General features: G+C 31.9%; 1 protein-coding gene across 3 annotated transcripts; it reads right to left on the bottom strand.

The window, feature by feature from the left end:
* Positions 1-1,390: 1,390 nt before the first annotated feature.
* On the bottom strand, positions 1,391-10,495 carry LOC108771549 (multidrug resistance-associated protein 4-like). Of its 3 annotated transcripts, none has more exons than XM_018536865.1 (14): positions 10,388-10,495; positions 9,608-9,886; positions 8,659-9,089; positions 8,274-8,430; positions 7,991-8,193; positions 6,867-7,315; positions 6,434-6,648; positions 6,016-6,234; positions 5,631-5,817; positions 5,167-5,343; positions 4,119-4,581; positions 3,602-3,968; positions 2,238-2,934; positions 1,391-1,682 (listed from the first exon to the last, which is right to left on the bottom strand). In XM_018536865.1, the coding sequence occupies exons 1-14, from the start codon at positions 10,462-10,464 to the stop codon at positions 1,533-1,535; spliced, it is 4,071 nt and encodes a 1,356-aa protein (XP_018392367.1). In that variant the 5' UTR covers positions 10,465-10,495; the 3' UTR covers positions 1,391-1,532. The 3 variants fall into 3 exon arrangements, with proteins under 3 accessions (XP_018392367.1, XP_018392368.1, XP_018392369.1); XM_018536866.1 differs by lacking the exon at positions 3,602-3,968 and having other exon boundaries at positions 2,238-2,768; positions 2,864-2,934; positions 4,266-4,581; XM_018536867.1 differs by lacking the exon at positions 10,388-10,495 and having other exon boundaries at positions 9,608-9,779; positions 9,865-9,880.
* Positions 10,496-11,402: the final 907 nt, after the last annotated feature.

Raw genomic sequence — 11,402 nt, 5'->3', positions numbered from 1 at the left:
AAACAAACAGCTGCGTTCAATGCTATTATTGAATAATGAAACGCTATAGTATACGTTACGTATACTATACAGGGTGTTTCATTCTAATTTACCTAGGTAAATGTCTCGAAAAATGTGAAAGATACAAAAAAATGTTTCAGATAAAAGTAGAACGATTTCGAAGAAGAAGTATTTGTGAACGTTGTTGCAATATTACTGAAATATTGCAAACTGTTTCTTAAAAGGTATATATAATTCATCATTTTTTAATGTTCATACTGGGTATACAGTTATTAAATGCTTTAAAACAATGTTACGTATTTTTAAAATTTTAACACTAATCTTAATGCTGACTTGCGTCATATTTTTATCAACGACATAATCAAATGGCGTAAATATTATGTATACAAAAAATTGTTTCCTAGAAATGTTTATGATAGCTTGCTGACGATAAGACATATCGATGACCCAATAGTTCCAATTTAATTCTTCCTGATATTTCAAACTGATATTTTAAAATGACTTAGTATTAAAATATACTGTAATTACAGTTGGATCGCAATTTACTCGGTCTTTGTTGATTGCCTCCTGCATAAAGCCACAAACCCACCTAGTGAACAAACGCGAATATTCGGACATTTATATTTGTATTTGTAAGTAGTTTATTTTTTTGCTTGATTGCACCAAATATTAGCATTCGATCAAATTCAATGTTTATTGCACATAGCAATTAAAATTATGCGACTTTTGTGTAACACATAATAATACAAAGTTTTGCATTCGCTGTTTTTTCAATCGTTCGTCATGTATACGCGGCTTAATGAAACGCATTAGTGATAATCGCGTTGAAGTGACAGAGAATCCATGATTACTATAATAAAATATAAAGAACAGCTAGATGAAACTTGAAGCAAAACGATTATTAATCTGTTGTCCTATTAACAAGAATTTCGCCAATTGTGTGTAATCTCTCAAGCATTCCAAAGTTTCCGATTCACTTTTTCCTAATTCTTCGAAATATTAGATTCCTTGGAGTTTCGAATTCATATAAATTTCGAATTCAAGCTTGCACAATATTTTCTACTATTTCCTCAAATCTGCATCGGATCCTTAGATTTCTTAGCTTTTTACCTTGCTATATTATTTTCTATATACATATACGTAATGTATTATATATATCGCATATATACATATAATGTACAATATATATGTATATACTATATGTATTAAACATATATGTGTATATCTTAATTAATTCTTAATATATTATTTTAAATTTGATTTGCATATTGATATTCTGACGTCTAATAAAATTTGATATAATCAAAAAAGGGAATATATACAATTTCCATACAAACAGAATAATAAAGATACTAATAAATAAATAACAGGGTAAACATATTAACGGCTATATATTCTAAATTCTCGGGCCAAATTTTATCTACATTGCACTTTTTCTTTTATTTTTCAAATCTCAAACAGTTTATCTAAGAACTCGTAAAAATCGGTGGAATGATCTATCACTGATATTTATCACAAGCAATGGCAAAGAATTAACACAGTGGATGCATTAAAACGCGATTTTGGTAGCAGTTGCGGGCAACGCCGACCAGAGCTTCCGCCATCGTCGTGCCGGTCTCCTGTACCATGCTCTTTAGATAGCTTGTCTCCCTCTGTAGCAGCACGTAGGGATGATCAAATTCCTGTACACGATAAAAGTCCAACTTTGAGGGAAAACCTCGCAATTTACGATGCACTCTCGTTACAAAAACTACCTACATATATCTTTTACTTGAAACGTGCAACGTTACCATTACGTTATATGTAAGTATTTATATACTTACATAACGTAATGGTAAAAATGATTATTTTTACTGATGGATTATATCTCAGAACAAAAAAATAGGTGCTATCGACATTTATTGAAAATTATATGAGCAAATTTTTCACTCCTTTTCAATATTTTAGTCCTTATGGAGTGAGATTTCACTTCCATAAATTTAGAAAGCATAAAAATGATCAAAAACAAAATTCGAAGAACTCATGAAGTAGTTATATGCATTTATAAGCCAAACTAAAAATAAATGTAAGTATATAATAATTTAAAATAAGAAATAAAAAAATGTGTTACAAGAATTATCGTTAAATTACGATCATAGCAATTGCGTTAATTTTCCATAATCATAAAATGAAGAAAAAGTTCGTAATCTACTTAGATGTATGGAAAAATAAGATCATAAAGAAGAATTGTCACTCACCACCGCGTTACCAGCATCCATTACAAGAATGCGATCGCTATCCATGACAGTGTTGAGTCGATGAGCAATCGTCAGCACCGTACACTTTTCGAACTTCCTCCTGATTGTTGTCTGAATGAGCTCGTCCGTTCGCGGGTCTACATTCGCGGTTGCCTCATCCAACACGAGTATTGGGTTGTTCCTGACAATGGCACGCGCTAGACAAACCAACTGTCGCTGACCGACGCTGAGATTGGAGCCGCCTTCGTTAATGTGGGTTTCCAAACCTAGTTCCTTCAATTTGACTTCCTCTAGGGCTCGCCACAGTGGATCGTCCGCATACAATTCAAATGGATCAAGGTTCTGCCTGAGGCTGCCAGAAAACAGGAACGGTTCCTGCGGGATGATGCTGATTTTGGAACGCAGATCGTGCAAGCCTATTTGACTTGTGTCAACTTCATCGATCTCGATCAGACCATCCACATCAGCCAAGCGAAAAAGCGCTTGGATCAGAGATGACTTGCCCGCACCGGTTCTACCGACGATGCCAATCTTCTCCCGCGGAAAGATAACAAAGCTGAGGTTTTTCAGCACTGCCGGCTCTAAAGGCGCATAGCGTAGGAACACGTTCTTGAACTTGATCTTACCTTCCTGTGGCCAATCGAGTTTGGGCTTTTTATCGGGGACACTTTCGAGAGGGGGCTCGCTGTCCACTTTGCTGAAAAAAGATTAAAGCAGAAAATATAAATTAGACGTTATTTTAACGATCTGAAGAAATTAGAATGCTTGAGAAATATCCGAAATTTTTCCTAAAATTCACAAATTTGTAAATAGACGAAAATATATTGATATTAAAACAGTTATGTATCTTAAGTAGCAAAAATATTCAAAAAATCAAGAATTAGAAAATTTACAAATTCAACATTATGAGATTTAATATTTTAAGATTTGAAGAAATTTAAGACATTACGAATTTAAGAATTTAATAGATAATATACGTTCAGTAATAGAATGATATTTGAGAACGAAATTTATAATCCAGGCAGATCGCTAAATTGGTAGATAACATAATTTACAACAAAAAATTATCTTGGAAATCTGATGTGCTAGAATTTTTTCGCTTCTGGCATCGTTTTCAGCATCCAAAAATCTATAAGCCACACGTAGTCCGGTCTAAAGTAATTTAAAAAAAAATTTTTGTAAACTAGTGTAATTAAATCCTGTGCTTACTTCTCGATTTTAATATAAATTTTAGTGCATATATTATATATATTACTGAAAATTGTAATTAAAATATTATAGTATAAAATAAATAGTGACTCATGATAATTGATATGTAATTAATATAAATACGACATGAAAAAATACAAAAGATAAGCGAGTACTTGTACTCAAGAATACGCTCCACCGAGGCCATCTGATTCTCCACCTCGGTGCTCTGGCGCATGCACCAATTTAATCTCCCAATAAGATTGAGACTTTGAGTGATTGCTAGGCCTACGTATCCGCCGTACATAACATTGTTGTCCATCACAAGGAAGCTCAACGTGACCACCGTGACATATAGCATGCAAAAAGCATCGATCCAGAGGGCAAAGGCGCGGGAGGATGCAATAAAGATGTACCACGCGGACGAATGAATATCTTGATAATTATCAAACTCTTTCGTGAGAATCGCTTCCATTCCAAACGCACGGATCGTCGATAGTCCTTGAAGAGTCGCGCTGAGGTGAGCGAAGATCGGCGAACGGGCTAAAGAAAGTTATAAATTCCACTCACTTTATCTTAGGAATTGACATCCATCGCCAATTCAAGAGACTTGATTTTAATCTGCGATCGAATTTATCTTATTCTATCGAAGAAGTCGTCTCTATACTATAAAGACTAGCTGAAGATACTCACTGATGCTTTCGAGACGCTTAACACTATGACTAGTGGCCAGATAAAAGATTCTCAGGCAATAAAAGACAATGCTGACAATCACCGTAGGTATCAGCAGCCATAAGTTTGCGATAGCAATCACGATAATGGCGGTTACCAGCGACATACCGATCTGGATAGAATCGATAAGCGCGATGGGCAGCATCTCGTCTACCGCGCCCATGTCCTTGGAGAAGCGATTGAGGATACGTCCCGACGTGTTGGTATTGAAAAATCGCATAGTGGCACGACTAATGCTGCGAAACATACGATCATGCAAGCGCATTGAGGCCCGCAAGCACATCCAGAAGAAAGCCCATGAACGAATAAGGGTGATGCCGATAGTAAGCACGATTAGTCCACTGTAGATATAGATGTATTCCATCCGAGTAAGGGAACTTCTTGGGGGAATGTTTTCCTCAAAACCGTCTTCTGTTTGATTCATCTATGAATTATATAAGTAATGAATAATATATTTTTAATGTAGAAAAAAGTAATTGTAGTTGCAAGTTTATTTTCAAATTTTAAGTTCAACATGAAACTTATGCTTCTCTAAAATCTTTCTACAGGAACATCTTTCTCCTCACACATTAAAAAAAAATTACTTTTAAATGTCTTATATTTTAATTTTAAAACATCAAAATTTTTATTTAATAATAAAATAATTTAATGGAATTAAATTATTAAAAAGTTGAACTTTTTACGACAATAACAATAATTTCTTTAAATCCTCTTTACTTAAATCGAAATTGACACAAACTTCTTAACAAAAATAATTTTGAACAAAGATGGGATTAAAAATGACTTAATAAACTAATTATATTACTATTTAATACAATATAATAATTGATATTAATAAGTATACTGTTTGCTTCATTTACATAAAAAAAGTATTTGAAACTTAACGTAAAAAATATCACTAAATATAACTTCGTTATAGAATTTTAGATTTCTCAAATTTTTGGAAAAGCAATTACATCTCAATTTTCCAATCATTTTAACAACACTTAGTGTCTAATAATACACTTACATAGTATCTTTCTTTATTAACCCAATTTGCAAGAAGGAAATCACTGCCGCTAGCCGCTAGTTGTGTTGCTATGCTAAGCATAGCTACTATGAATATAATGCACCAGTTGCCGCCAGCACGAAGATAACCAGTGAATATTTTACTGGAAACATTACCCACCGTTTGCCTCTCAGTCACCTGAAATTAACGATTAACGTAAATTCATTGTTAATTATAATTTATTGTTATAATCTAAAATTATTTTATGATAAAAATAAGACGGTTTCGAGACACATGCTTTTATATAAAAATTATGTGTCAAATACTTAAAATTTAAAAGTTTTAATTTAATTACATTAAGTATAACTATTTTTTTCTACACACTCTCATCAATTCAGTTATTTCAAATAATAGTATTAATTAAACAAGATATATATTAGTTGTGTTAGAAAGTAATTCATAAAATAAATCTCTAAATTTTGTACCTCTTCAGGTTCCTGTTTTGAAGTATTATTCGTCATTAAGGAACTCAGCGACGTGATACTGGCGATGAGCGAATTTTTACGGCTAACAGGAGATGAGAAGAGTACAGAAGATTTCTCATCCGCATTTACTTGGTATTTTAACAGTCGACTAAAATCCATTCCCATTGAACCCAGCTTGTCGTAAGTGCTGATGAATATATATTTTTATATGAAGCAATAGAAATGACAATGTTTTAAATATTTGTTTCATCTTACAAACAAATTAACATTGATATTTGTACTTTTATCTGCGGAAAGACAGTCATATACTATTATATGTTAGCACGTAATTAACCTATGCAAATAACAAGGTGAAGTAAAAAGATAGAAAGTGTAGTAGAATTACCCTTCAGCTTGGATAGCTCCGTCCTTCAGAACGATAATTTTACCGACATTGCATAGATATTGCAATTGATGAGTGACGAGAATCCGAGTCTTGCCTCGTAAATATTTATCGATGCATTCTTCAAATATCTGCTTGCCCACATGAGCGTCCACGGCGCTTAAAGGATCATCCATGAGATATATGTCGGCATCGGCATAAACGGCTCTCGCCAAATTTATTCTATTAATTATCAGTGCCTTATCAATACATACATATATATACACAAAACTTTTCAAGAAATAGAATTATTTATGATTAACAACCTTATTATATAGGTAAAAACAATTATAAGAGAATCTCTCTGAGATTATAAATCAAAATTAAACATTTCCATAAATTCAGCATATCTTGTTTTATTAGAATATTCCATGAAATCAACCTTGCACGCTGGCCACCGGAAAGACTGACACCCCTCTCTCCTACAATTGTTTTATCACCATAAGGCAGCAAACTGAAATCTTTTCTTAATTGACACACTGCAGTCACACGATTGTATTGAATTTGATCCATCTTTCTTCCGAATAGAATATTTTGTCTCACCGAACCAGCAAAAAGCCACGGTTCTTGACTGGCATAAGCAATCCTACCGTTAACCTGTGAAAAAAAATTTATAAAGATAATAATAATATATATATAAAATTTAGTTAATTTATAAATATTTTGATTAAAAATTATTTAATTAATTAGAATTCTATATAGTATATTTTTTAAAATAAATTGATTAAATAATTTATTTTTTATAGGCAAGTTTATTCAAAATTTTTAAATATATTATATATTTGACATTAATTAAAGAAGAATTGTCAACATACTTGAATGGATCCTTTTTGCAATCGCAATTCTTTTAGAACGACGTTCAACAGACTGCTCTTGCCCGCACCAACCTGGCCGACAATAGCGATCAGTTCACCAGGACGTACTTTCATGTTGATATTCAATAGAGTATCTTCTTGTTCATAATCCAACCATTTAGCATTTCCATTTTCAATGAGGATACTATACTCGACATTGTTTGGCTGGCCCACGACTCTAACATCGTTCTTCTTCTGCTCAATCAAATTTTTTTTTGAGTTTCCGATATTATTTTTTTTTATCTCTTGTTGGTTATCCTCCTTCGCATTCTTGTTATTTTCTCTTATGTCCTTATTATTCTTCATATTGTACTTTTTTACTTTGATCTCGGAACGAGTCAATTCATCGTACATTAAGAACTTTTGTAGCCGTTTTATAGACACAATTGTTTCTGCTACTTGTGTTATTCCTGTGTTATCATAAAAACAAAAGACAAATAAAAAAGAATAAAAAAATGTATTATACAATAATTACGGTAGATGTGATTCATAAACGAAACTTTAATTTATAATATTAAGATAATAAAGTGCATAAAGTATCAAATGAAATATATAGTAATTGAAAAAAGAGAATAACCGAATCCTGTATGACCTACTGGGTGTTTGTGGGCAATTATATAGTAAAATCAACGGACAACATTAATAAGTCGTGTAGGTAGATCGTCCAATTCGATCAGACGATCTGTCTACACGAATATCAATTTGTTTATTCTATAAATTAAAATACAGAACGTCACCGTAGTTGTGATATTTTGTATAGTTAATTAAGTAATTATCTTCTATAACTACCAATAAATTATTTAATTTTTATAGTTCCCAGTTATCGACTAATTATGTATTAATAACTGTTGATCCGATTACGGCCATTGTGGCTTCAATCACCAAATTATTGCATCCAAAAAAATATTATAATATTATTATAAAAAATTTTCATAAGTCGCTCTGCTGTGAATTCAGTAAGAAATTCATCATCGAGTGTTAAATAGTAAAAAAGGAAAGAAAGATTAAAAAGATTTAAAAAAGTAAAAAAAAAGCATTGTAAATATATAATCATCATATACATTGCTACATTAATTATTGCATACCTTGCGGAAAGTAGGCAGTCATAATTAAACTTAAATTGTTATAATAGGCAGTTATCACGTACACCTTTTCGGCCGTTATCTTGTAGTCAAATAGAATATAAGACAATATTGTAATGAACAGTGATATTCTTGTTATGAAGACAATGAAGGACTTAACGATACCCCTGACACACGATGCCCATTGAATGATATTAACTTCTTTTCTGAAATTAAAATCTCTAATGATCATGTTGCAGTGTTTTGTACAATCAATACAATCATTGTTTATATAATCAGTGTATACTTTCTTGCTTTCTGTATGAGCACGCTAAAAAAATTCTCCCAGGTATACATTTTGATGGCTTGGATTCCGCTAATAATATCATTCATTAATCGCACCCTCTCATCTGTCTTGATGGCAATTTTTAATCTCAGCTCCGATGATTTCTTGCCCAGCCACACTGAGGAATTTTAGACATACGATTAGAAAGAATTTTTAATTAAAACAAAATGACGATTTCTCATCAGCGAAATTATTTATAATTGAAACGATTCTTAATTTTACAAAAGGCACATATATGTCATACATATATATCAAGATACTTTTAATTTATAATCAACCGATGAAACTGACTTGTAAAGATTAGAAACGTTTACTATAGGAATAATCAGAGCAGTGACTTACTCACCTTGAAAAGGAATGAACATCAGAAGAAAGGCAATACCGAAAATAGATGATACTCCGATGTCGATCAAATGGAATATAATGTATGTGATGATGATGGTCTCCAAAGGTCCGAGCCACAAATAATGTAGAAATATGATACTGATATCGAATCTATTGACGTCGTTAGATAACAGATTGACTGCCTGGCCGATTGTCGTCTCGCCCAGCGCGGTTCTGCTCAGCTTCAACGTCTTGCGGTAGATCAGCGAACAGCAGGCTACGCGAATCTTCATACCCAAATGCGTCATATCCATCATGTAAGGATGAACTATGAACACATTTACAGCAGAGCACAAAATAATGCCGATGGCGCATTTGTACGCGTAGAACTTGTCGATGTCCGTGGTGTTAAAATAGAGCAACATTTGACCCAACAATAATGGTTGCACCACTCTACAAAGAAAATTCGTTAGAATATGAGAACATTTAGAAATATTATCACTTTATTAGATAATTATTTATTATTAAAAAAGAACTTTGTGTTCAATTATAATTTTCATTACTCATAAAGTTTAAAATTTTAGACATTTGTAAATTAAAAATGATTTAAAAAATTAGATTCTAGATTATAAAAATCTGTGAATTTTAATTTGGTTTTAATTTTAAAATTATAATAATTATTGCATTGTTTCGTGAAATTCTGAACATACAATTATATCACTTATTTAAATATTTATTTAATTATATCTCTACTTGGTTAAATCTTTATATATTTTCAATTTTAAAAACAGAAATTTTATTAATAATATTAAAAAACTGCTGAATGAAAGATTTAATTTCACAGGATTAAATTACTTGCAATTTGTATCGTTTTTTTTATCGTCAAAACATCGCCAATCCAAGAAGTATAAAAAATTGAGATGAAACTTTATAGTAAAATTTTTAGGTAAGAAATAAAAGGGAGGTTGTACCTGAGTAAGGTTTCTATAACGGCCAAAAAAGTTCCGCACAGTAGGGTCTTGAAACCTAAACACGTGATGAGGACCTTCATCAGGCTGGGCTCCTTGACCTTCTGTGATTTGCCCTTCGCAACTAGCTCCAGCCGACATTGGTACGCCTTCCATTCCTTCTCCCAGGCTTTCGCTATTTTAACACCAAGAATATCACTTGTATGCTCTTTAAGCGGTGTGTATAAATCAGTTACTTCAAGATCTCGACGATAACCCACCCAGAAAATGCGTAGAATCCAACTGCGAAGAAAAAAAGCAAGGCAAACACGTTTTAATCGAATGAGCCATCCGCTATTTCCAATTCCTGCATTTTGTCTTTCTCGTTTGAATACTAATTTTTTCTTTTATTTTCAAAGATACTATCGATTAACATATTATCTGACAAAATTAATTTGCATCCTTCTTTCTATTTTTAAATCAATAGAGAAACCGCGTCATTACATTAACAATCAAATATGGTGCAAAATAATTAGGGATAATTTTCTTCTCGTAAAACTTGACGCCAGCAAGATAAATATTCGTCTACCAAATTACAAATTTTCAGACAAATATAAAATTGTACATTGCTATACAAATGTAATTAAAGTATGTATTTTACACTTGTTATATTCTTAGACAGAAAATTTTCGAATCTTATATATCAAGTCAATACACTTTGTGAACTTTTCCCTCAATCGCATTACCTTTGTTCTTAGTTTCATCTATCATAAATAGCATTCGTCATTTGCTATCCATACTTACGAAAAAGTTAATATGCTGAAGAAGTTAGCATCCGCTCTGGGATTCTTCACTTTCTCTATATAGGCTTTTCTATGCATGATGATTGTCTCATATAAGTCTTTTCTACAAATATATAATATGGATATTCAAAATACACATACACTTCACATATACCCAGATAATCAAGCGCGATGTAACGTATATAAATTAATGCATTGTTGTACTCATTGTACGTGATTGGCACAGGGACAATAGTTGATCAAACAACCTCTTTAATTAAAGTATTTAATTATTTCACTGTTTTAAATTCACTTAAAGTTTTATATATCATTAAACTCGCGTATTAATATGTACATTTTAAGATTTGAAACTTTCGAAGACATTTTCAACTGATAATAATACAAATAATTAACTTCAAATTAATTCAACTCGTATGTTATTTGTATATACCTGTCGCGGATATTAAAGTCCTTCTTTTACTGACTTTGAAAAGAACTTTAATCAGTCAGTCAGTTCCCACCCGAGTACTATATACAATTAAATATGGTTGAGGTTAACCGATTGTACTTGCAATTGACTTTATTTTTAATCTCTATCCAAAAAATCTTAATGGAAATCCTTATTTACTCTTATATTTTTTGATGATCTTGACTGTGTTTTTAAAGGTCACCTAAAGTACAAACAAATATCATCTCATCTTAATGAATATATTTGTTAAGTCCTACAATTTTTGTTTAAAACTTATCTATTAAGTCAATATTTTTTTAGATAATTAGCCGTTCCGGAATTTTTAATACGCACTCTGTATTCGCTCAAATTAAAAATACTCTATTTGAACCGCAGTATAAACTGGGATTAAGACTACACGCACACATTCTCAAGTTCACAGAATCACTTTGATTATAACTGTGATATGTATTTGGTCAAACTGAATTTTTTTTACAACTGTGTACACTATTTACAGTGAATGTCTTATCGCGATTCCATTTTTAGAGTGAGTGATTCCGTTAAGGTGCAATTACGAGTATTGACGTTA

This window comes from Cyphomyrmex costatus, unplaced genomic scaffold, assembly GCF_001594065.2.
Source record: "Cyphomyrmex costatus isolate MS0001 unplaced genomic scaffold, Ccosl1.0 scaffold160, whole genome shotgun sequence".
Lineage (NCBI taxonomy): Eukaryota > Metazoa > Arthropoda > Insecta > Hymenoptera > Formicidae > Cyphomyrmex > Cyphomyrmex costatus.
The sequence above is the reverse complement of the archived record's forward strand: the minus strand, read 5'-3'. Positions and strand labels throughout refer to the sequence as shown.

Coding starts and splice junctions, on each gene's coding strand:
- LOC108771549 (XM_018536865.1), bottom strand. CDS start 10,464: ATGCATAGAAAAGCCTATATAGAGAAAGTGAAGAATCCCAGAGCGGAT. Junction 6,235..6,433: donor TCCGGTGGCCAGCGTGCAAG/GTTGATTTCATG, acceptor GATAATTAATAG/AATAAATTTGGCGAGAGCCG. Junction 3,969..4,118: donor TAAGCGTCTCGAAAGCATCA/GTGAGTATCTTC, acceptor AACTTTCTTTAG/CCCGTTCGCCGATCTTCGCT.